Source organism: Girardinichthys multiradiatus, chromosome 1 (genome assembly GCF_021462225.1).
Source record: "Girardinichthys multiradiatus isolate DD_20200921_A chromosome 1, DD_fGirMul_XY1, whole genome shotgun sequence".
In the NCBI taxonomy this organism is placed as follows: Eukaryota; Metazoa; Chordata; class Actinopteri; order Cyprinodontiformes; family Goodeidae; genus Girardinichthys; species Girardinichthys multiradiatus.
In genome coordinates this window covers 38,102,811-38,129,649 of record NC_061794.1, presented here as the reverse complement: position 1 = coordinate 38,129,649, position 26,839 = coordinate 38,102,811, and the positions used below count along the sequence as shown (strand labels likewise).

At 39.4% G+C, this 26,839-nt stretch overlaps 2 protein-coding genes across 6 annotated transcripts; both read left to right on the top strand.

The window, feature by feature from the left end:
- Positions 1–1,289: 1,289 nt before the first annotated feature.
- On the top strand, positions 1,290–7,738 carry LOC124869043 (cylicin-1-like). The gene is made up of 4 exons (XM_047366753.1): positions 1,290–1,632; positions 1,725–1,818; positions 3,900–5,079; positions 5,238–7,738. The coding sequence occupies exons 1-4, from the start codon at positions 1,434–1,436 to the stop codon at positions 6,288–6,290; spliced, it is 2,526 nt and encodes an 841-aa protein (XP_047222709.1). The 5' UTR covers positions 1,290–1,433; the 3' UTR covers positions 6,291–7,738.
- Positions 7,739–8,844: 1,106 nt separating this feature from the next.
- LOC124870195 (protein-serine O-palmitoleoyltransferase porcupine-like) lies at positions 8,845–22,110 on the top strand. Of its 5 annotated transcripts, none has more exons than XM_047368737.1 (15): positions 8,845–9,075; positions 9,991–10,128; positions 10,216–10,408; positions 10,539–10,582; positions 10,656–10,837; positions 11,731–11,861; positions 11,946–11,966; positions 12,272–12,286; positions 12,369–12,494; positions 12,587–12,687; positions 13,416–13,492; positions 13,592–13,655; positions 13,843–13,928; positions 16,459–16,569; positions 19,907–22,110. In XM_047368737.1, exons 2-15 carry the CDS (start codon positions 9,993–9,995, stop codon positions 20,006–20,008), a joined length of 1,389 nt encoding a protein of 462 aa, XP_047224693.1. In that variant the 5' UTR covers positions 8,845–9,075; positions 9,991–9,992; the 3' UTR covers positions 20,009–22,110. The 5 variants fall into 5 exon arrangements, with proteins under 5 accessions (XP_047224693.1, XP_047224702.1, XP_047224712.1 ...); XM_047368746.1 differs by having other exon boundaries at positions 9,941–10,128; XM_047368729.1 differs by having other exon boundaries at positions 8,848–9,075; positions 9,986–10,128.
- Positions 22,111–26,839: the final 4,729 nt, after the last annotated feature.

Sequence of the window (26,839 nt, the reverse complement as noted above, 5' to 3'; positions counted from 1 at the left end):
CGCATTGCCAGCACAAAGTCAGACCTGTTCCCGGTGCATTGTGGACTCCAGCAGGGCTGCCCTTTGTCACTGAGGTCCTGTTCATAACTTTTATGGACAGGATTTCTAGACGCAGCCAAGGGCCGGAGGGGGTCTGGTTTGGGGACCAGAGGATTTCGTCTCTTCTTTTTGTAGATGACGTGGTCCTGTTGGCCCCCTCTAGCCAAGACTTACAGCATGCGCTGGGGCGGTTCGCAGCCGAGTGTGAAGCGACTGGGATGAAGATCAGCTCCTCCAAGTCCGAGGCCATGGTTCTCGACTGGAAAAGGGTGGCTTGTCCTCTTCAGGTTGGAGAGGAGTTCCTGCCTCAAGTGGAGGAGTTTAAGTATCTCGGGGTCTTGTTTACGAGTGAGGGGAGAATGGAGTGGGAGATCGACAGACGGATCAGTGCGGCTGCCACAGTAATGGGGGCGCTGTGCCAGTCCGTTGTGGTGGAGAGAGCTGAGCCGAAAAGTGAAGCTCTCGATTTACCGGTCGGTCTAAGTTCCTACCCTCACCTATGGCCATGAACTTTGGGTCATGACCGAAAGAACGAGATCCCGGATACAAGCGGCTGAAATGAGCTTCCTCCGTAGGGTGGCCGGGCTCTCCCTTAGAGATAGGGTGAGGAGCTCGGCCATCCGGGAGGGGCTCGGAGTAGAGCTGCTGCTCCTCCACATCAAGAGGAGCCAGCTGAGGCGGCTCGGGCATCTATACCGGATGCCTCCTGGACGCCTTCCTCGGGAGGTGTTCCAGGCACGTCCCACCGGGAGGAGGCCCAGGGGACGGCCCAGGACACACTGGAGGGACTATGTCTCTCGGCTGGCCCGGGAACTTCTTGGGCGCCTTGGGAGCTGGAGGAGGTGTCTGGGGAGAGGGACGTCTGGGCGTCTCTGCTGAGTCTGTTGCCCCTCCGACCCGGTCCCGGATAAAGTGGAAGACGACAAGTACGAGTAAATTAATTAGATTGTTGAAAAACACAGGGTTATTTAATCGTATTTAAAGTATGTGTGTATGTTTATGTGTGTATGCATTTGTGTACACACACATATATATATATATATATATGTGTGTGTGTGTGTGTGTGTGTGTGTATGGATGTGAATTTGAACATTCGTGTATACCATTGAGGTTTGTATTATTCTTTTCCCTCTGAGATTATTGATGACCACACTCCAGCCTGGTAGATGGCGGTAAATGGACCTTAAGTTGGCTGCCATCCGCCAATAAAAAAAACAAAAGAAAAAGAAGAAGAAGAAGAAGAAGAAGAAGAAGAGGAGCTCTGGTTGGACCGTTGTTTGTCCCAGTGTGCGTGACGTCATCTCAAAGATGCGCACGCTTCATCTGTGACGCGAAGTCCGCCGTTAAACGAACCTCCCTGCTAATGCTGTCCACAGCTAATTCCCAACGCAATAATGTCGTTTTGTTGCGTGTCTGGTTGTAATAACCGTTACACCCCCGGCACTAGCTTAAGATTTTACAGAATCCCCGGCGGGAGCCGTCAGTTTCAGGTCAACAGGAGGCGTTTATGGATAGAGGCAATCCAACAAGCCAACGGGAGCAGCAGTGAAATCGGTGCAGATGTTCGCATTTGTGGCGCTCATTTCGTCACAGGTAGCCTAGAAGCTGCTTAGGAGTTTGCAAAAATATTAAAATATGAGCTGTAGCTCAACCTCCTCTTAAACATTTTTCTTTGTTTTTTCCAGGGGAGGCTTCTACGGATCCAGACAGGCCTAATTTTGTCCCCACCTTGTTTACATGCACTAAACAGTGTCAGAATCCAAGTAAAAAGGCGGAAAGGTAAGACATATTGAATATTGTTTTCAAATAGTATTAATTATTCATTATAAATATTAAATGCATGGCCACATTTTGGCTGGAACCTAAAATTAGACAAAAATGTATCTCCAAACTGTCCTTTGCTTTTAAATGAAAGTGCTTTAACACAACACTATATAACTCAGCATGAATGTTGCGTGAAGATGTAAGGAATCCACGCAAACGTTTTCAGTTGACAATAGCAAACAACAGAACTAAAACTCACCTGAATACTCTGAAATAAGACTATTCAATTTAAATTTTTCGATGGACCATCAAACCTGATGTTTTTCCATAAGTTTGAGCTTTTATGGTTCAAACACAAGCAATGAAACTGAATCACATTTAGCCTCATGCAATAATGGGAACAACCTCAGTCGGATGTAGATGGAAATGCACATCTGTCTGTGCGCTGAGGAGCATAGAATGCATGTGAATCATCTTATGGTCACTTTCATTCTCCGGTGTCGGATCAGCAGATTCATTTTCAACAACGGTTTTTATGATTCCTAAGGTGGACAAGGTGTAAACGATCACACATGTCCATAAAAACGGGTACGAGCCAAAAAAATGTTTTCAGCCAGGTTTTAGTTGCTGATCGCTGAAATTGTTGGTTTGCTGTAATTCACTACAGATATCCCTCATGGTGTGTAGACAAAGTCTCTCTTAGTGTTTGTCCACCGAAAGGAACCAGTTCGGTTCTTTGACTGTCACAGCACCGTTGCCATGGTTATCTGGACACATGGTGGGTGCCTTCTGGCTATTTATCCTGCTTTGCATATGTATTTATGGACGGGGACCAGGCGGTCCAAGTGCCACATGCAGCTACACAGAATTCACCGCAAATAGGGATGTGTGAAAACTACGTGTGCGGGGACATGTCTACGCACGGTTTTGTTCATCAGAATTTTTTGGTGTGCCGCAAGTTTCAGAATTTCTCCCTACCGCCAACTTTTAGTATGAAAGCTGCGTACTCTTGTACATGAGGCCCCAGGTGTTTCTTATTATTCGCACATTTCTTTAGCTCCACATTTAAACTATGTCACAGAGTTCACACATGGAAGCATGAAAACGTTTTCTAGTTTTGTGAGCATGAACAGTTTTAAGGCTGAAAATACCCCATAAATTATTATTCCCTTAATTTACAGAACACATGCTTTAAGTATTACGTATATTTACATATATGTAATATATCAGTGACAAGGCCATGTACTATTAGCAAGACAAGACAATAACAATGTATTTCTCTCTGCACTCTTCACATTCAACTGCTACAGCAATGCTTTCCTTTCTAAAGGTTACACATCAGCATGTGTGGTTTTAATTTGAGATTTAAACTGACAGAAGAGCAGAGACACAGTTTATAACTGCAGTTCTAATCATGTTTTACACAGGTGAGGCATACTATTATGACTAGCATAGACACTTGACACAGCTTTCCAACTGTGTCGTAACAGCTTTCTATCAGAACCAGCAGAACTATCTGTGTGCTTTTGTTACCTTGGCTGCAGATGAGGCTGTTTGCCAGTTCACCACTATTCGTTCCTTTTACAACTGTTGATACTGACCAATGCTTACCGGGAACATCCCACAACAATTGGAGTTTTGTAGATGTTGTGACCCAGTTCTGACCCAGGAGTATCCTTTTGTGGGAAAAAAAAGAATTCACCTATTTTTCTTACATTTAGTTAAAAATTGACATATGGGAAGTTGCGTATATCCTTCTCAATGCATTACAGCAATCAAACCCTTGTTATAATTGCTGGCCAGCTTTTTGCATGTTTCCACTGGTTGGAAGGTGTCTCTGCCACCACCCAAATCTTTAGCTCCCCCCATAGATTCTCTGTCAGATTTAATTCGCTCCAAAGCTTTAAGATTACTTTCAGTCAGAAGAAACATGTTGGTACAAAAATAAAAGAATACACTAAGCATAAATCTGTCAAGGGTATGAACAATTTTGGACTTATCTGTATCAGTCAGGGATAGTGAGAAGCTATCCCTAAGTTTAATATGTATATATATCTATATAACAGCATTAAATGTCATTATTATTTCTTTCAAAGGGCTTCTGGCTGTCAAAAAAGACGCCAACAGAAACCATATGGGAAGACCAAAACAACAACAACCACGAGAGAGGTTGCAGAGACCGAAAACACACGGGCTCTGAGAAAGGATGCAGAGACAGAAAACACACGGGCTCTGAGAAAGGATGCAGAGACAGAAAACACACGGGCTCTGAGAAAGGATGCAGAGACAGAAAACACACGGGCTCTGAGAAAGGATGCAGAGATAGAAAACACACGTGCTCTGAGAAAGGATGCAGAGACAGAAAACACACGGGCTCAGAGAAAGGATGCAGAGACAGAAAACACACGTGCTCTGAGAAAGGATGCAGAGACAGAAAACACACGGGTTCTGAGAAAGGATGCAGAGACAGAAAACACACGGGCTCTGAGAAAGGATGCAGAGACAGAAAACACACGGGCTCTGAGAAAGGATGCAGAGACAGAAAACACACGGGCTCTGAGAAAGGATGCAGAGACAGAAAACACACAGGCTCTGAGAAAGGATGCAGAGACAGAAAACACACGGGCTCTGAGAAAGGATGCAGAGACAGAAAACACACAGGCTCTGAGAAAGGATGCAGACACAGAAAACACACGGGCTCTGAGAAAGGATGCAGAGACAGAAAACACACGTGCTCTGAGAAAGGATGCAGAGACAGAAAACACACGGGCTCTGAGAAAGGATGCAGAGACAGAAAACACACGTGCTCTGAGAAAGGATGCAGAGACAGAAAACACACGGGCTCTGAGAAAGGATGCAGAGACAGAAAACACACGGGCTCTGAGAAAGGATGCAGAGACAGAAAACACACGTGCTCTGAGAAAGGATGCAGAGACAGAAAACACACGGGCTCTGAGAAAGGATGCAGAGACAGAAAACACACGGGCTCTGAGAAAGGATGCAGAGACAGAAAACACACGGGTTCTGAGAAAGGATGCAGAGACAGAAAACACACGGGCTCTGAGAAAGGATGCAGACACAGAAAACACAGGGGCTCTGAGAAAGGATGCAGAGACAGAAAACACACATACTTTGGGAGAGGATGAAGAGACCAAAAAATCACCAACCCAACCTGCATCTGAGTCTCCTTCGGACCACCAGTCCCATCCCTTGATGGAAACAGGGGATGAACTTTTACCAGAAATCCAAACTTTGTTGTGCACGTCAATGTCTAAGGTAGCAGTCACCACCTTTTTACTCTATTTAAATGTCTCATGAAATTATTTTCCTATTTTTTATGTTTAACACTTGCAACCTTACATATTGTTCTGTTTTTTAATACTGTTTATTGCTTTTATAGTACATTAATCTATTCTGGGGTTTGTGCCATCTAGGAAGAAGAAACAGAAGACAAAAAGATCTATGACAAAGACCAAGGTTTGACCAATAGTGAAAGTAAACCTGAAACGATCAAACCAGAGAACAAATCCAGCCTAAACATCACTCCATTACAGCAGAAACCACCAGGAGGCATGTTAAAACAAGATAAAATGAATCCTGTTGTGCTCCTAAAGCCTTTAGTTTTACCACAAGGTGCTTATCAAGTTGATCTGAGGAATGAGACATTTACTGCCGTCTCACCCAAAGAGCGGCGTGAAGAAACGGACATGAGTCAGTCGGGTTTAACTGAGCCTTACTTGAACACCAGGGATCAGCCATCCTTTCCCTGTAACCTGTGCGATCGAACTTTCACTACAAGTCACTACCTGAAGCGTCACAAACTGCTTCACGTTCGGGATGTGAGGAAGTGCCTTAGGTGCGGCGCGCTCTTCTGCCGCCGTCACAACCACGTTTTGTTCCAGACGCGGTCCGAGCCTCTACCCGAGTCTGAGGAAAGTTCCTCCGGCAGTGAAGATGAACTTCTAGACAATAATGTGAGCAAAGAAAAGGACGAAACAAGCAAAATAACCAAAATGGTTGACCACACTTTGAATACACTGACTGATACACCTCCAGACAGTCCTGCTCTTACTAGCTCACCTCTACTGAAGACTTTCCCTCTGACAGACATCAGAAAACCTCTCCTGGTCTCGGTGAAACCTGCTGCTGTGCCCTCTCCACCCTCTCCAATCTTCAGACTCCCAAATAACCAAGGAACCTTGTTTCGGTTTAAACCACTCTTGTCTGACTCATCTCCCGCTTTGATACAACCACATCTTTCTCAACAACCCCAACTCCCATCTTCACTAAAGATCTTTTCGGCTCAGCACCTCACCTCAGCTTTGCTTGACGTTCAGAGAAATTACGAATACATTTTAAGCAAGCCTAAAAAAGAAGTCAAGATCAAGGAGGAACCAGAAGAGCTAGTTCAAATTTGCCCAGATGAGCCACCTGTCAAACAAGTCAAATTAGAGAAAATTGCCTATGACCTGGAGATTGTAATCTGATTTAAAGCTGCTAACCAGACTTCTCTGTGAGATCAATCAAACTCACTTTAGATAAAGGATGTCGAGTATAAAACAGCATGCGATGGTCCGTCATTCCTTATGTTTTACTATTTTATTGGAAATCTCTAAGACAAGAGCTTCCTTTCTCTAAACGGGCTCCCACACTCACAGGCTTCTGGTGACATCACATAAGGCACTAAACAGAAGGAGCGGGTCATTTCATTTCATCAACACAAATGCAAACACAGCAGAGTTTGGAGCATTTTTTTTTTTCTTCAGTTCACCTTCTAAAAACGTTTTTCTGTGAAATTGTGTTGTGGAAATCCATACGTCATCACCAAATTATGATTTTATTACAGATGTACATGTTTAAGTGGTGCAGCCAACTACAGTGTGAGCGTAACATTTGACTAACTGACCTGTCTGCCTACTTTAAATATTTTCACTATTGCTTATTACGGGACTGGTCCTTTGTGTTATACATATTTCATACATATTGGGATGTTGACTCAATTTTGGCAAATTGTGAGCTCCTCTTTATCTGTCTTTGTGACTTTATGTAGTAACTATACTACTACTGTGTAATTTGCAATGCTGACACATTTTATATGTGACAGACTTTTATTATACAGCCACTCCAGTAGGCATTCAAGCTGCAGCTTATGTTATGCATTTCCTGGCATCATATCCAATCAGTTTTCTGCACACAACTAACATTAGCAGTAATGTTTGCATTATAAGATAGGTTTCTTTTCATTACACTCTGTTCTATCTACCTCAGCCAGCTGCAAAAAAACAAATAAAAGTTACTGTTTTGTATAATAGATGAATGCTGCTTTTGGACATGATGTATACACACATGCAGATACTCTAGTATTTAGGTTATGAAAGTGTTAGACTTGTATTGCGTTGTGTGCAAACTAAACAGAAGTGGCAGAAGGCAGGATTAACAGACTGGGAGATGAAGTTAACATTCGGAGGCTTGTTTTCCTTCCAGCAAATGCCTGTCAGATTGTAAGCTGTAAACTAGTCCTGTACCTGCTACAGTGATGAAGTCAAACGCAGAATTTTGTTGCCTCTGACTTAGTTTTACAAGTTAACAAAGTAGCTTTATTACGCTTGTTTGTTTTACTTCCTGCAGATCATTGGAGAAAAACCTTTGCACTGTGTCTATCTTTACCTCACGAGCAATGTCCTGGCATTAATGTTTTCCAAGGAGGTCCTCAGACGTTTTTTGTAAAAGTATAGATTTTGTAAGAACCTGTAAGCATTTGTTTTTTATTCTTCATATTCACTTTCTAGAGCCATGTGAGCGAAAATTAATGCAAGTCACTGTATGATTTCTTTTGTTTTTGTCTTTTATTTCACTTTGACACAAAGCATCAGTTATGTTGCTCTTAGGATGTAGTTTGTACCTCAAATATATTAAAATAAAATGGAATATTGAATAGATGCTTGATACTCTTTTGGATTTTGGCACATGCTTATTAGATATGTGTACTTGGCATACGATTAATCATTCTACCTGTTGTGTTACTCTCAGAAATCATAATATAATTTATGATTTATTACCCCCAGCATTTTTGCAGATTGTACTTCTAGGATTATGCTATTTGAGTTTCCTGATGTTCTACTACATGATTAGTTAGAATTACAAGGTTAAATAATATGAACTATACAGTTTAAGTAGATAAATGCAGTTCTTTGAGGGCATGTTATTAAATGATGCACAATTAGATTACTTTTGTAGGCACACTTTTGGTTTATAGTGTCTAAGAAGTATTTATTGTGCTGTCTGTCATGGAAAATTAAACATTGATTAACGAGCTGAAGAAGAGATGCTCCAAATTGCAAATTTCACAATTTGTGTTTCACTTTACCTCCAAATGTTTGGTTATATGTTTAAATGTAAAGGAGGTTAGATCTGTGTAGTTTTAAATCTTTAACAGTGCTTTGAAAAATAATTCTGGTTCTCAAGATTTTCTCCATTTGTAGCACATAACTTTCAACTTTAATTTATTTTACTGGGATTTTGTTTAATAGACTAAGACATTGTAACACATAACTGTGAAATGTAAGGAAGGTGAGGCCTGGATATTCAAAATAATTTACAAATAAACCTGCTAGTTGAGGCATACATTTGTCTGATGCCCTGTTTGCTCTGATTACCCCCAATTGAAATTTGGAACAGCAGTTACCTTCAGGAGTCCACCAGTGTATTATCTCAATATAAACCCAGTTCTGTGCAGGGCCCAGAGGCTTGTTAGAGAACAGTTATGAACAAACAGCCTCATGAAGACATACCACCGTTTCCACTTGGAGACCTGATTTTTGCTATTAGTTTCACATAAATACATGTTAAAGAAAAAAGGCATAATATAATTATCACAAAAAAGCAGAGGGTCTTTCTGTGCACCCTCCATCAGCCAGAGGTGCACCTGGGTCCATCTGCAAGCTGTACACGTCCCATTGGTTCGGATGCCCCGGTCGCACTGGCTGACGCCTCTGATTGGATGTTTTACCTTTCACTTCAAGACACTCAACGCTCTGATTGGCTCACATTCTGTGAGCTGAGCTTCCTATTGGTTAGATAATGTCATGGTATGCGTTGTCAGATGATGTGCCAGCTGTGCTGATGCTGTGACAATGGGAATGATCCAGATATGCATCATCTAGACCGAGGGACCTCCGGCTGCTGGACACAGACCTGAACGAGTGTAGAGAAAACCGCTGGATAAAGACACAAGGAGGGACCTCCTGCTGCTGTTGCTCCTGCTCGGAAAGGGTGAGTCTTACCCCGGAAACCAAGCTGGCATTCCTGGGCCATCCAGTAAGCTGTGGCTGAGGCGGGGGGCTGGGGAGCAAGTCTCAAGTACGTTAGGAACCCCAGTAAATCCTGCTGGCTGTAGCAGCTTTCCTGCATTTAAGATGCATTTTCTGCCTGGCAATACGCACAAACCACGTTGGATCAACCGTGCTCCTAATGCAGCTGGGAGTCAACTCATCCCTTTGCTGGACCGCATTGCGGAGAGCATGCCTTGAAGAATAGCATCCAATAATCTTCATTGAAATCCCCGTAGCAGCGGTCTGAAGACCCAGTTTCACCTCATGGGTTTGCACGGGTTTCATGTGTTTTGCATACTTAGATAAGATAATAGGACTCTTGAAAGGCATCACTAACCGGGTTTCTCTGTTAGATGAGATCCAGATGTGTATTTGCAAGCAAAACAAATCGCACCTGATATTTCATCAATTCCGCAGAGTCTCCTGCAGCTGCTGCATGGATCAACGCAGGGTTGTTTTGCTTGGAGTGGGTGTGTTGCAGATCATGCTTTCCTTGGATGCATAGAGTCAATCAATCACTCAGTCAAACTTTAATTGTTGAGCACTTTTCATACAAGTGACAGGTTGGAAAACAAGTGGACAGATAAAGAATTTAATAAACAACAATAATAATAACACACGTTAATGAATACAGATACATAAATTATCAGGCTAATAAATCTAACAAATTATAAGTGTTATAAATGTGTTATAACACAAAGTTTAGGTTAAAAGACATATGGCCAAACATAAAAAGCAAAACAAAACATATATATGTAAGCATTATATGAGTTGCATGTTAAGTTTGACTCTAAGTACTCTTCTAGTTGTTCTGAAAACCAAAGGAGTTTGGCTTCCATCTGCTTTCCCAGTGTAGACATGGGGGTGTTCAGCCGGCAGAAGTTTTTCCAGGAGCTCGCTCATGGCTGCCTGCTGCCTACAGCCCAGCAGGGCCTGGAGCAGGTATGGCAGCTGTTGGTTATCTGCCTGCTGTGTCGTCTGCTCTGGATGTTGGGTGAGAGCTTAGTTATTTTGGTGTTTTTCACCTGTTACACTGTCAGCTTTGTACATTTTTTGTTTATTTTTAAACTTGCTTTGTCAGGTCTCCCTTCCTTTGTGAAGCACCTGTGCACAGTGGCAGGAGGTTTCTACACTCTCTACCTGTTCTTTGAGCTCCACATGATCTGGGTTGTCCTTCTTAGCCTTCTATGCTACCTCTTCCTCTTCCTGTGCCGCCATTCGACCATCCGAGGAACCTTTCTGTCCATAACGGTGCTCATCTACCTGCTCCTCGGGTAAAAGAGTCATCTTCTGGTACCCGAAATATCTGCGTTTCACACAAAGTGGGCGTTTGATGTGAACTTTTCAAAGTTGCAGGAATTACACAGGCATTGAAATGTTTCTATTTTTATCTGTTTTGATCAGGGAGCTGCATATGATGGATACCACCAACTGGCACAAAATGAGAGGTAATCCAGAACTTGTTTTTTTTAATAATGAAAGGTGCTTTTCTAGTTCTGATTTGGAACCTCTGTTGTGTAGGTTCACAGATGGTGGTTGCCATGAAAGCCATCTCTCTGGCATTTGATCTGGACAGAGGTATTGTGACCAATGTCCCCTCACCCATTGAGTTCATGGGCTACATTTACTTTGTGGGCACAGTCATCTTTGGTCCTTGGATCAGCTTCAACAGCTACAAAGAAGCTCTAGAAGGACGTAAGTTGGTAAGTTTGGTGCCTAAAACCACAAGTGTAGGAAACTGGAAACTGAGGCCAGTTTTAGGGCTCAAACAATTAATCGGATTAATCGTGATTAATCGATTATTGAAATAATTGTCAACAAATTTAGTATTCGAATAATAGTTAACTGGAGTATCCAACTGCCTTCAGAAGTTGCCTAATTAGTCAGAAGAGTCTACCTGTGTGTAATCTAATCCCTGTTCTGTGAAGGCCTCACAGGGTTTTTTGGAGAGCAAAATAATCCTGTGTCTACCTGACCCCTGGTCATGTAGACCAGGGGTGTGGAACTCAAATAGGATTGGCCGAAATTAAAGACGTGGACGAAGTGGCAGGATCAACCTTGATATTTATTGAAGAAATGTTATATATTGCATTCTTTGGTTACAGCTACTTTGGCTCTGCACAGAAGACAAACAGGCCTGTCCTTTGCCTTTGTGAACAGACAACAAACTATTGGTCATTTGTGGAAGGGGTCGCTCGATGTGTGGTAGTAGTATGAGGTCACCATTGATTGTCAACAGAGGAGGGGGGTTGTGGGTCCTGATTAACATGCCGATTTTAAGATCTGCATTTATAAGTGATTATTGGGCAGTAGCTAAATAGGAGCGTGGTGAGTGTGGGTTACAAATTATAAAGGGACTGACTTCAAGGGCGCATCACACTTTTCAGAATTACATTTGTAAAATATTTCAAAACCGTGTATAATTTCCCTTGGTTACTTGGTGTTGGTCTATCAGATAAAATTTCAATAGAAAAGATCAAATTTGTGGTTTTGACATGACAAAATGTAATGAGTCTAAAGGGGTATGAATGGTTTTACAAGCAACTGTTGATCCTGAGGTCAGCTGTTAACTCTGTGCTATCATTTCTCTCCTTAGAGCTTAGGGTGGCTTTTAAAAGTGTCTTTTAGCTGGGTGAAGAGCCAGATCTGCCTTGTCATTTCCAACTGTGTGGCTCCCTACCTCTTCCCTTACTTCATCCCTGTCTATGGAGACAAGCTCCTGCGAAGGTGAGTGAAACACTGGTGTGTTTAAACAAGTCCCAGCTTGAGTTTTCTGTGAGTTAATGCTTCCGTTGCCTGATGTGTTTAAAGCAAAAAGAGGCGGAAGATCAGGCAAGTAAAGGTCCAGAGCTCTCCTGATCATTCCCATCACTGTAGCTGTGTTTCCACAGAATTGTCACACTTTAGTTGCATGGTTGCTGTGTTTACTGTGTGCACAAGCTTTACCTGCATGCATGTTCCCACCCCTCCTTCTATGTGCAGCTACATGTGTACCAGGACACCTTTTCCACCCTCTCATTTTTCCATTTCATCAACTTGAATTACTTGGTGAGACATAAGTAATCACAAGAAAAGACAATAAAGCAATTGTGCAAATTTGAAACATTACTCTTTTCTTTTTCCTTATGCTTTCCTAGAGGTTCACTGGCCAAGTATGTCCTTCATTCCTGTTTTATAATCAGTTAAACTGGATGGGATCCTAACAATGTATTTCTGCTGGTCACTTTGCATTAGGTGGCTGCTGGCATTTGAGAACACAATGTCTTTCCACTTTAGCAATTACTTTGTTGGCTACCTGAGCGAAACCACTGCTACTCTTGCAGGGGCAGGATTTACAGAGGAGAAAGAAAACCTCAAATGGTGAGAAATGCATTTGCCCCCTTGAACAAAATGCATTCATCTCTTTTATTACATTTCTAACAAACTGCCACCGTTTACGTCTTGTTTTGCAGGGATCTGAGCGTGTCTAAGCCTCTTAATATTGAATTCCCCCGGTCCATGGTGGAGGTGGTGACGTCGTGGAATTTGCCCATGTCTCGCTTTCTGCACACATGTGAGAGGCAGTGATTGCAGATTCATACTTCCTGATTTAAGATTTAAGCACAGGGTTCCTATGCAGTCATTAAAAGTGAAGATTTTCAGTTCAGAATTACAAAGGTTTGATAATTATGGAAGGAAAAAAAGAGCATTGAAACTTTTTTCCATGTCATTGTTTTTCCTTCCTTCCTTCCTTCCTTGCCTTCCTTCCTTCCTTCCTTCCTTCCTGCCTGCCTGCCTGCCTGCCTGCCTGCCTGCCTTCCTTCCTACCTTCCTTCCTGCCTTCCCTGTGTCCTTGTTGCCTTGCCCTTATCACTCCTCCCTCCCTTTGTGTTCTTTCTCCTTGTTAGTCCTTATGGTAATTTATTTCTTCTTCTTGTGCTTCCCTTCCTGCTTCTTTGCTTATTTCATCTGTGCCCATCCTTCCTTTCCTCTTTCCTTTCTTTTGTGTATTTTTTCATCCCTACCTTCTTTCCATCCTTTTCCTCTTTCCCTCCTTTTTTCCTTCCTTCCCTGTGTCCTTCTCATTCCTTCCTCAAATGCTGTTTATTCTAGACACCATATTTAGAGCCTGCCTACTGTAGAAATAACTGCCATAAGGTTATTGTGAATGTTTGTATTTAATATTTAATAATAGGCCGTACAGACCATAAACTCTGGGTATTTGGGTCCGGAATAATGTAGACTTTTTATATGGGGGATGTGTAGGAACTCTTTGAGCAACCTAATGTTCTTGTCTCACAGATGTATTCAAGAGCGCACTCAAATTTGGGATGTTCACTGCCATCATGGTGACATACATAGCCAGCGCCCTCCTGCATGTGAGTACTGTGTGGGAGTCTTATATAAGTTTACATAACCTCATCTTGCTTTGAATGTTCTTGTGTCAACGAGCTGATTGAGGTTTTCATACATTCCAGGGTCTAAGTTTCCACCTGGGTGCCGTGCTGATATCTCTGGGGTTCATTACATACGTCGAGCACGGTGAGTCTTACTAATGTTTTGTCTTCTACACATTAAAACCTTTCCATTTAGTGGAAGTACTTAGCTCTGCAGTAATGGTTAATGGCAGCCTGTGTAACAGTGTTTCAGTTCACTCCACAGCTTGCAATGTTGCTTCTATGGCTTTATGTGTTTCATTTTAATTCATTGGTCCTGTTTTGTGTTTCAGTTTTACGGAAGAGGCTTGCTGTCATATTTAATGCATGCGTGCATTCAAGGAAATGTCAGCCAAACTGCAGCCACCAGAACAAAAAGGTAATGTGTTTGAAATGTGATGTTAGACAGATTTGTTAAACCATGGATGAATACGTGGGAAAGATGCTTATGCTCACTATTAAGTACAGTAGAGGATCCTTGATGCTGTGGGCTTGGTTCAGTTCCAAAGTGCCTGGGAGTCTTGTTAATCATAAACACAATTCTAAAAGAATATGATTTATTTTCATATTTTATTTAAGAAGTCTGCAAAAAATAAATATGCAAAAACTCATTTTTTGACTTCATGCCTCAAAAACATTTCTAAGAAATAAAAATTTTGATTCACTAACATTCAATTAGATGTGGCTTTATCTTTGATTTCCCAAATACCAGCCTAAGTTTATTTTTTTAAATGCTCGATTTAGTTTATAAAGTTACAGCCTAAACACGCAGATAAACGCACATTCATTCAAAACCCTTAAAAGGGTGATTTTGCTGCCTTTGTTGTTCTCAGGCCCTCTTAGATCAGAGTTTTAAATTAAGTTGGTTGTTCTGTAACACATTGCAGTTTAAAAAGAAGTGTCATTCTTATTTTGTTAATAGTTACAATGTATAGAATAACTTGGTCCAGATTTGGCAAGTTTAGGTGTTACAGAATTTAGTAAAGAGCTGATCTAATTTGGTCTAAATGTTTCAAAACGCTGTGAAATATAATTTTTTTATGAATTGTGGAACGTATAAAATAAAATAATACCAAATTAGGTATATCTCTGAATTCACAAAATAATATTAACTGTCAGAAAAATCAAGAGTTGGGATTTTAAAATGAAAAGGCACACTGCAATTAGCTGATTGTATCCGGTCTGTGTAATCATCACAATTAGTTAATTTCCAAATGTGAATCTATGGAAACGTTTTGAGGTGAAGGTGGATTTTTTTACACCAGGTCTTACTGACTTTAAAGTGCTTTTTCTTGATTAAAAACAGCTTAATAAGTTCTAACTATTGGCAAAGAACAGTCCTCTACTACTGTTGTGCTTTTACTTTACTTACAGTGCCTGGCAAAAGTATTCCTACTAATTGAAGTCTGACATTACAATCACAGCCCTGAATGTATTTATCTGACTTTTATGTGATAAATCAACAAAATACAGTGCGAAATTGTGAAATCGAAGGAAAATAATGCATGTTTTAAATTTTATTTAGAATAAAAATCTACAAATTATGGTGTTCTATGTATTGAGCAAATCCAGCTGCAAGTCTGTCAGGGCGTCTATTTCAGCTTTCTGTATTAAGAGACTGAATGTTTTGCCCATTCTTCTCAGCTTAGTAGCCCAGCCAGATTGGAGTACATCTGTTAGCAGCAATTTCAACCCACAGATACATATTATCTAATGTAAATCATCCTATTGTAGCTTTGCGTAAATTGGTATGGTTGTTGTACCCCCACCTCTTAGTCTAAAATATTTTGCATCTAACATGATTTCTCTGCAGTGCCATTCATCTTCCAATGAGCTCCTATGTCATTCTTCCCTGTCCCTGTTGAATAAAAGGGAATAAAAGCACCCGCACACCCAATGACCTAACCCTGCTTTAAGCTTCTCCACAGCTTTATCCATGACCTCTCTGGTGTTTCCCTGGTTTTTATGATGCTGTTGTTCTTCTGTATTTGTACTGACCCAGGTGGATTCTACTAACTATTTAGGTGACCTGAGAAGGCAATTGGTTGCTCTAGATGTTGAGCTGTTAGAGTAAAGAGTGCTGATTACTTATGCTCAACACAGATTTCCCTTTTTCAATTGTAGAATAAAAAACATTTATTTTCCTCCAATTTCACTATTTTGCAATACTTTGTGTCCATCTACCACATAAACTTGCTATGTAATTTTTGGAAGTTTATGGTTATAATGCAAAAAAGTGTACAGGGGGCCTGAATACTTTTGTAAGGCACAGTAAATTTGTTTCTGCTTGTTAAATTGTCTGTTTTAGCTGCTTTCCTAATTCTGTTTACTGGGTTGTTTTTTTTCCCCAATACCTGTCCAAGCAGTAATTATGCAGCACAAAGAAAACTACTTTAGAGCACAGGCTGTTTTTTAAGTTTCACTCAGATATTGAGTTTTTTTCTCCAAACGTTTTGTTTATTAAATCAGATGCTGACGTTTCTTCTCACAGCATTATGTGTGTGAAGGGATCTGCTTTTGTCTACACAGTATCTCATCATATTTGCTGTGGTTGCATTGGTCGTCGAGCAACACTAACAATACCAGACTATCACATTAGGAAACATGAGATCTTACACTTGATGTGTGACTAAAGAAGTATTGATATCATATTGCAATGTCTATATATGCCCTGCAGTGCATTTAGAGTTGAAAATAAAGATTTCTTCCAAGAAGGATGATATGTTATTGTCACTGCTAAGCTCACGAGTTTGTTTTTACATACACAGTATATCTTATGCATTTCTTTCATTATATTGCTTGCCGTATGTGGAGTTATTTGTTTTGGGTCGCATGCTTTATAATAAAGTATGCAATCAAGTCTGCATAAGAAACAGAGTCGCCTACCATAACGCTTTCTCTGTTTGCAGAAGCTGTGGGTGTATATGATTAACATAGCATTTTCTGCTTTGGCACTACTTCACTTGACATATCTGGGCTCTGTGTTCAACTCCAGCGTGGACTACATGGAGGAGGATGAGGTGAGATAGGAGTTTATTGCTCCTCTGAGGAAATGCACGTTTTGCTGCAGTAAAACAGCATCTGAAAAAGAAACTGAGAAAAATAAGTCAAATAAATGGCTTCACAGTGCTGTAAGACTAATGCAAAACAGTCGATGTGAATCCATTATGAAACTGTGCAAGTAACCCATTTGTACATCTCCTTTGTGCTGTGTGTTACGACCCAAAATAATAATATCTAAGGCTTTTTTGTGTTTTCCTACAAAACAGTCAGACAGTTTTCATCTGATTAAAAAAGAAAATCGGGTTCTCTGGGTTTCTGTTCGTCTGTCCAGGGACAAAATGACAGGTGTTATGTTTCTAACAGCCTGTTTCAGATCTTTGTTTTCATTCTGATAAGGCTGCTGAAGGCCATGTTTGATGGGTATGTTGCACTGATTTGGAAAATAACTTAAGTTTGAGCAACTGCATATTAGTTCATAATCAAAATATTTTTAAAGCATTTTCCAGAGAATGTTTCTTGTTGTGCATCAGCCTGAAGATGTTTGAACTTCACTGCATAGCTGAGATATGCCCTTCAAGAGAAAAATGCACAAGTTCAAGTTAATATAATATTATAATAAGAAGATAAATTTAAAGCCTGTTTGTGTGCTATGAAAAATCTGTACTGGGTAAAACTGAGTCCAGATGCACACACATTAAACATTTAATTTACTTAATTGTTTTTTTGCTTGGCTCTTTTTTGATGTATTTTCCTTACAATATAGTTCCACCAGTGTTTGCTTCAAGACTTATTTGTTTCTGCTTTAATCTACAACTGGAGACAAAAAATCAACGGATGAGCGAAACTGGCCAATTTTCAGCTTGATCCACTGTGACCAGTGCCATTTAAAAACTCAAGAGACTCATTACGTTTAGCCATTTTTTAAACGTGGGATTGACCAATGAACATTCCATTCCAGTAAGGCAGATGTATGTTTAACTTCAGAAGTTAGAAAATTAGAAGAAAATAGCTACTTCCCTAACCTATGCTAGAGATTTCAAACTCTAATCCGGTGTTTTGTAAGGTTTAGAAGCATCCCCGATTCAACACACCGGAAGCATTGTTCGAGCCCAGTTGACCTCTGAGCCCCAGGCCAGCAGGGCGGACTTGATCTTAGAATATAGATGTCAAAACTTCCAGTTAGTCATGTTTACAGAAAATAAAAATAAAAAATCTAAAAGGTTTTTTTCCAAAATTTCAAAATTCTTTTTTTTGGGGATTTAAAATAACTGATAAATATACTAATAGTAATCATACTAAGCCCAATATTTACAGTTTGATACTTATGTTAACGGTCATAATTTAATTTTATTACTTAATAATTTTAATTGCATGTGTCTGTGCTTCAGTCACTTTCAATGGATGATATAACTGCAAACAAATTAATTGAACTTGCTACCTCCTTTATATCTTATCTTATTTCAATTCAGTTTAACTTCATTTCTTAAAACATGAAAGTAGCCCAGTGTGCTTACAAAGTAAGGCACAAAAATCTAAATTATCACAATAAAAATGACCTCCTGAGCAGACCTCTGAATCTAAACTGAAATGTGTCTTCTGTGGACCTGACCACAAAATCAAATGAATACCTCTGAAATAACCGTGTCTCCACCTTTTTTTAATTGTTATATATTTGATATATACTGACCCTGGAAAAGGGGCCCCATATCTGTCAGAATCTGCCTGTGTTAGGTTTTTGGTTTGAGTTCTGTTTACCTTCTTTGTACTGCCATGTTCTTCACTTGCTTTATTTCAGTTCATTCTGACTTATTAGATTCATTCTGTTTAGTTTTTGGTACTTCCCTGGTTAAATGTGTTAGTTTATATTTTCCTTATAGATCTGGTTCCCCCCCTTGTCAATGTTTTTTAGTTAGTCTCATTGTTTACTTGCTTGAGTTCACTTAGATGATTCTCTCCCTGATTAGCCTCCTCATTGATTGGTCCATACTTCCCTCAGTATTTATCCCCTCTGGTTTTCATTGTTTGTCACTGGTTCCCCCTTTATACTACTCTGTTTGCTACCGGTCTCCATGGCCATTACACCGTCTGGCTTCCTCTTGTAAGTTGCTGTTTATTATTATTAAAAGAAAAGGCTCTTCAACTCACCATTCTGCTCCCAAGCGTTTTCTGCACATTGATCCACCAAATACTCAACTAAATCTGACATGTTTTGCTCAAGGTTCTATACAGTCTTGGCTCATTTCTGACTTAAAATTGTAACAGTTTGGGATGAAGACAAGTTTATCCTGCTTCCAAACCCAGTAAGATGGATGCAAGGGGATGGTAAAAACAATCTGCAAGGCTCATTGTTGGCTAGCTGTGACGATGTTTTTATGAAGATGAGTTTGGTTTTTACACATCTTTACCAAGAGTACCTTTATTTGTGGACAGCGCTGTATGTGTAAGAAGCATTAGCCTGATCTTTTCATGGACTTTTTATAATCCACTAAGTCTGATTTTGTCATGATTCGTTGTGGTATGTTTGGACCAATGTGCAGACTGACGCTCGGGAGCAGCTTGTTGAGTTTAAGAGTTTTTCTTTTAATAATAATAAACAAGAACAACTTACATGGGTAAGCCAGAAAGTGAAACAGACATGGAGCTAGGAAGTAAGCAGGGTAGCATACAGGATTGTAAACGTGGATGAAAACAGGATAATGAAAACCAGGAAGCTAATATACTGAGGGACGTGGAGTATGAACCAATGAAACAGGGAGACAAATAATCAGGGGAAACATGACACAGGTGTGGAACAGGCTGCGGAGAAACTGAGGGGATTGTGTCTAATTAAACTAATGAGCAGAGGAACAGCAGGGTCATGAAGAGCTAAACAGAAAACAAGGAAACTAGACTAAATAACAAAACCAAGGGAAAAACAGACCAAAATATAAACAAACACATGAAACACAAGAATCTAGGAAGTAACTACTAACAGAAGTAATCTAATGGTCTGGATGAATGAACAGAAAAACACCTGGCTGAGTAAACAAAAACACTACACTGACACTGGCTGAGAAGGAAATAAACAAAACATAAACTCAAAACCCTAACACTGGCAGATCATGACAGATTTAGTTTCTGTGCAAATCACATTTCAACATCAGTGAAAATCTAACACGCTGGTTCTTTCTTTGGAGCAAACCTGTGATGGATTTACTCTGATGTTGAAGCTCAAAACAGATTTTTAAGATCTTTGGTGGCTATATTTATATAGCTCCATGACATGGCAACACAGCATTTGTCAAGTATTTATAGTGGAATATTTAGTATTTTTGATGCATCCTTTAACTGTACTTTACATCCTTCTCCCTGCAGGATGATATCACCCACCACACCATTCAGAAGTGGTCTGAGCTGAGCTGGACAAGCCACTGGGCCACGTTTGGGTGCTGGATATTATACCGCCTCATTCTCTAACAATGGGTGATAATGAATTGAAAGAAGCAATAATGAGAAGCAGGTTTCCCACTTCTGTACTGTGACTTTATCCTGCATCAGACCGAGGAAAGCAAAATCAACCTCAACTTGCAGTTTTCAGGATGTGCTGCATGTGGGTCGGGTAATGCTATTCTAACCTGCTGGGGACTAGTTTTGATATCTATTAAAAGATAGACCGCAGCGCCTTTTTTTCCCCTCTTGTCTGTTTCACATTCTTTTTATGTGAGGCACAGTCATCAGGCCTCCTGTTGTGACAGGATTTACCGCTGTCTCACTGTGACTCTCAATCAATAACTATCAGCGCAGGGTGATAGTTAGCGACATGTAATTCAGATTTCCTCCGGAGGTGATGGCCTATCATGTCTGTTGTTTTCTGGCCATACCTGCAAAAGTTTTCACATTTAGCGAGCTTTAATGTGTTGTGTTGTGTTGTGTTTTAATGGGATTTATGTTAAGACCAACAGAAAGCAGTGCATAATTGTGAAGTGGAGAGAAAACTGTTCGGTGTTAATTTTTTTTAAATAAATAAAAATCTGAGAAGTGTGGCATAATTTGGACTTGCGAGCTTTTTGATCTAGAGACTCCAGTTTTGCCCAGTCTTATTTGCAAAATTGCTCAATTTCAGTCAGATTTGATGGAGAACAGCTTTAAATTTTGACTTTAACTAGGCCATTCTAATACATGTATATGCTTTGGTCCAATCCATTTCTCTGTAGCTCTGGCTGTATGGTTAGGGTCATTCTGTTGGAAGCTGAACCTCCACCCTGATCTCCAGTCATTTACAGCCTCTACCAGATTTTTTAGTTTTGTTTTCCCCATCAATGTCTCTGTCCTTGCTGAAAAAAATTATCCCCACAGCAAGCTGCCGTAATCACCACCATGTCTCATAACAAACATATAAAGCCTTCATAGAACTGAGTTTGTTTGAGTAATGTTAGGAGTGTCAGAGTAAAGGGGGCTGAATACAAATGTAAAACAGTTGTAGGATTTTTGGTTGTCAAATACTTTAAAAATACATGTATTATTTTCCTTCCACTTCACAATTAAAATCTCAATAAAATACATCTAAGTATTTGGTTGTAATGTGACAAATGTGAAATAGTTGAAGCGGTATGAATACTTTTTCAAAGCGCTGCACTCGTATGTTTGAGGGATGAGGCCGGTGACATCCCCTAGTCTTCTTGCCCTCAACAAATCTGATTAAATGTCCAGAATCAATAATGCAGTTGCTTGTCTCCTCCCTGTTCTTTCTGATTTTCCCCTGGGCCGGGCTGCATCATGGCTGCCTGTTTGCGGTTCTGTCAAGGAGCGTGATCAAAACCCACAGAATCAAATTTTTTATGAACCCTGGGAGGCAGGTGGAGCATGGTTAAAGGTAACAGCCAGGGAATCTGGTTGCTGATGTCTGTAACTAGTACATTGTGTGGAACTGCTTCCAATTTAAAATACAACATCCTATATAAACCAGAGTGCTTCTCTTGTCCTCTTAGGAACCAGCAAAGATGTTATTTTATGAATGCAACAAACACATGTTGATATTAGCATTTTTACCACCACCAGTAACTAATTCCCTTTATGTGACTTTTAGATATATTTATATTGAATCAGATTTTTTACTAGTGGAGTATCCTGATGGTGTTTGTTGTGTTTATTTGTCATGAATTGAATTATATCCTTGGAAAAAAATGTAATTTTAATTTCTTCTCTTCTATATAGAATAAAACTATAGAATCAAGGTATTTAAGATGTATTATTGTTTAACAAAAGTTCTCTTTCAGCTTTGTATAAACTAAAATAAAATGATTTATTATATAACAAGCATTTCTTTTGACTTCAGGTTTTTACTAAATAGCTGTTTTTAATAATTGAACTATGTGGCTGTTTAGGACCTGATGGAAGAATATGGGTGTGTGCATCAGAAAGTGAAGATGTGGTGTTAGTATAGAGCTTGAGTGTCTGTTGATGTGTCCACTTTCTGCTGTAATACTGCTCAGTACAAGAACCACTGTAAATACCTTATATTTGCTTTATATTTGTGTTTTGTTCCTGTAATATTTTTATAAAAATTTTACATGAAATCACACATGCAGTCCTTGTTTTAATTTAGTTAACCTCAATTAAGTACTCATCAAATAGTTAATTTATTTTGGACCTCCAATTCAAAAAATTGCAGTATCAATGTAGCGTGTCATGGGGCAATCAACCTGTGGCTTTGCTGAGGTGAGGAAGCCCAGGTTCCTTTATTTGCAGCCTTCAGTGTCTCTCAGACTCCTCTTGACAAAGAGCCAATGGAGCACAGTTATACCATAGTCATTGAAGTGGGTATTGGTCCTTGTGGCATTGTGGGCAGGTGCCAAGTCCTGTTGGAAAATAAAAATCAGCAAAAAATGCTCTGGAATCTCCTTCTAGATGTCTGCCCTAAATCTGGACCTGTAAAAACACAGTGGACCAACACCAGCAGATGACATGGTGCCCCAAATCATAACCTACTGAAAAAACATCCCACTGAACCTCAAACAAATTCTGTTTCTTAACACTGTTCCACCAGACCTTGATAAAAAGAAATCCAAAATTCACTGTATTCTTTTTCTCTTTACATCCATCCACAAAGAGCAACAATCCAATCCTTACTAGTGGTTCTTGAAGCTCAGACTCTTGCTGCAGTACACATCTTCTCAATGTTTCTCAAACTTCTGGGCTTTTCTTCACGGTCCTCTCAAGGCTGCAGTTATTTTTGTTAGTTGTCTTCCCTATTATTGGTTTGGCCATAACATACTGTAACAATTTCATTATTGATTTTCTTATTTTATTTGGTTTTATGCCATAATCAATCATTTTCTGACACACTAAACTTTGGGTTTTAATTAGCTTCAAGCCACAATCATCACAATTAGCATAAATAAGCATTCGAAATCACTCTGGGTGTAAGGAAGCTATATAATATGTGAGTTTCGGTTTGTTTTATTGAATTACTGGAATAAACCTTTTTATGATTTTCCAATTTACTAAGATGCAACCTCCTGTAATCCTGATATGGTAAAACACAAGGTCTGGGCACACAGAGGCTGATGTAATAAATAAGTTTTTATTTTTATTTTTTCTTACAAAAAGAATGTATGCATTATTGAACAGTCAGTGTTGGTATAACGAAGGGACAGGGTTGGGAGAGCATTACTCTAATCTAACCTGAAGTCTTTTTCTTAGCATCTAGTGAGGGAGAGTGAAGGGTTTGGGTTAGACAGGAAAAGGTAGAGAGGAACAGAGGAGTGAAACAGATGGTGATGGATGGAAATCAGGTCTGCCTTGTGCCTCTCTATGGGGGAAAGCAGATGTTGTATTGCAACGCTACACAGCAGCACAGACTGCTGGTTCAGGGGGGAAAGGGGAGGAACGCTCAGCCCTGTCTTCCCTGGGGACCCCCATGTTTACGACGACAGGACCCCAGCAGTGTCTCCAAAGCCATCTTCACAAACGCCTGGAAGTTATTGCTTCTCTCCCTTCGGCTGTCCTGCGAAGGGATAAAACAGAGACAGATACCTTCACTGGGAACACAGCAGTCAGGGCAAGGCGTTACCAAGCTGTGTCACAGAAGTAGGGGACTTGTGCTCCAAAGTTGTTCATTTAATTATTTTGATTTTGTTAAATGCTTACCTCCTTGCTTCTTGTTGTCATCTCCTTTCTGATCACCTTTTTTCGGCTGTTCTTTAGGGCTCTGAGGTTGCTGTGAAATTTGAGCTCAAGTAAATATAATCAAAAAATGAAAAAAATGCTGTGATATAAAAATTTGCATTTACCTTGGTAGCTGACTTCTTGTCCGATTTATTACCTGGACATGGTTAAATTACAAGATGTGATTCAAAAAGGTAATCTTTGTATATCTGTTTATTTAATTTTAAGGTTAGTCCAGTGTCCAAATTTTAAGAAATAATCTGTTTTGTAAAAATTATCTTGGTGCATGTTGCTCACCTTTCGTTCCTGGCATGTTGGCTGTACTCCAGAGTCTATGCCCTTTTTGTTTTTTTGGAGAGGAAATGCACTGCTTAATCTGCTGCCCCACTCGGTCATTTATGGCCCGTGCTTGTGAATGGTTCAGTCACTGGGGCCCCTTCGAGAAAGAGCAACGTGAACAAGCAAAGAGCTCGGTCAGCTGAGCAGAATGCCCCCCAGCTCTGCAGGTCTTTGCTGAGCCAGGCGAAACCTCAGAGCTGGCCTTGTGATACTGCCATTGTGAACTTACTGGAACTACGTGTTCCTACTGTATAACTGCCTCATACAATAGGTCCATTCCACACATATTGTAGAAGAAAGAAAGGATTTCTGTTACAGCTGAGGTAGTTGTTAATTTTAGGTTTGTCTTTGAATCAAGTAGACGATTTCATTTATAAATCAACAAGAATTTTTATTACTTTCATACATTTCTGTAATTTGTTTTACTCATGTTAACAACAACCTGCCCAGGGATTACAGGTGGAAATTAACATTTATTGCTAAAACCTGGTGTCACACATTTTCCTTTGTTAAGGTTAATGAAATGTTGTACGTTATCTCTGTAAAAATAAATATGGTCATCATCAATAAGACTATATAGCTCTCATGTTGTCAGAACTGTATTGGGAGGATTTTAAAGGAGACTTAAGTTTCAATCTTATGAAGTTTTGATGTGTAGACTAATAAAAATAAACTGTAAGGACTGTATTAGAAGTATACAGTATATAAGGAGTATTAGGTTTTAGTGTTTGATATTTTAATCTGGATTTCACTGTTAAATTGTAAATGAAAAATAGCTCAAATTTACACAGAAGCATATTTTTATGAAAAATGTAATTACTACATTACAAGAAATGATTTAATTAACATCTTTAAACTATGACCACTGTAGCCTAGATAAATGAAACAACAGTGCAGTTCACTTGTTGTTATTAACTCCAGCCTATTTTTCCAACTTTTACTTGGTTAGACCAATTCTTGTTGATCAATATGTCTTTTTGTAAACCAAAGTGAGACTTTTATTGTGTGTCTATTAGAAGTGGCATAATTATTTTTCTGTGGAGATTAATAATCAAAATCTTAATGTGTTTTATCGGTTTTGACTGAAAAAGGAGGAAAAAGTTTCACAAATAGCCTCTCAAATGTCATGACATACACACACCCCTTTTTAATTTGTACCAATGTTGTATTAATGAATTACGTACCTGCATGGACTAGAGAGCATTATCATGGATGTCATTTAATCCTCTTTTCTACATGTATGTGTCTTTCTTACATTATATTTGAAAAACTATGAATTCATAGACTTTTTCTCATTTTCTACCTTTAATAATAACTTTAACACTGTTAATAATTACACACCTCAAACTCATCTAAATATTGCAATCAAGAAACCAAGACAAACCTCATGTTCTCACATAATTTATTATTATTACAAAGATTTTTTGACACTTTTTAACATAAGATTAGATAATACACAAACCTGGCAATAACCTTGATATTTACAATATTATGAAGAAAAAAATTACAGTGAACACAATAACAATTAACAAATCATAATGACTACAGTGACAACTAACCCAATTGATAATAACTAATAACATGTCAGGAAATAAACAAAATAAAAAGTTGCTTTAATATTAACAAACTAATTTTTATTCTATACTTAAATCTATCAATTTTCCACTTTAATCAATGCGGGGTCACCGGGTGAGGCTGGTGCACTGTGGCAGTTCTAGCATGGACTCTGACTTGGGGCAAGCCCCTTCTTTTCCTGATGTGGAGCACTGGGTTCACAACAATGAGCTGGAGCTATTTTGTGATTTTACTAATAGAAAAAAGGTTTCAAAAATCTCAACGTTTGTTTAAAAGACTCTTTTTTTTGTGTAAATTATTGCTTTCACCAGTCTAAGTACTTTTAATTTTGAACCTATTCATCAAAATTGTAAAAACAAATCAATAACTGAAGAGTGTAATTGCTATTCTTAACCCACTTTTACATTATTTGATCAAGTCTTAAATTTCTGGTCCATTCTTTTAGATTTTGTTTAGTTGGTTTTGTACTACTTTTATGATATTTTAATTGTATGTACCTTTTATTTTCTTTTGTATACTGTACAGAGGGAAGAATTCAGGGAACCACATATAGCCCACACATAGTGAACATGTAATCTGCACATAGAAAGGCCTGGCCAGAGATTTGCATTCAGTTCTTGATATGAGCACCATCAACTGTTCCACCATTCAGCCCTTAATTGACACCTATTTGGAGTCAATTCAAAATAGAGAAGACATTCATGTTATGACAATACTATGTATAGCATATAGTTGAGAAAAAGAGAGGATAACATTTTACCACAATATACAACAGTGTGCCTGTAGGTACACTATATTGCCAAAAGTATTTGTCTGTCTTCTTCTACATGTACATGAACTTTGATGACATCCTATTCTTAATCTATAAGGTCCAATTTGTTGATGGACCCATCATTGCCAGCAATAGCAACTATTTTGTAAACATCTTCCACAAGGTTTAGGAGTTCAGAATTGTAGCCTCTGCTCTAAGTTACCCTAACGGTTGAGATCAAGACTCTGTGAAGGCCAGTCAGGTTTCTCCACACCTGCAGCCATGGAAGTGATTGTAAAACTCGAATTCATTTATTTGGTGGTGTGACCCAATACGTTTGGCAATATAGTGTATCTTGTAAGTTCCCTTCATACCTCATAGATACCCCATAAATACCCCCTCAAGGATTGGCCTGCATATACCTCATGAATATCCTGTACCTGCCTACCATATAGTCACCCTGGTGGTACCCTGTT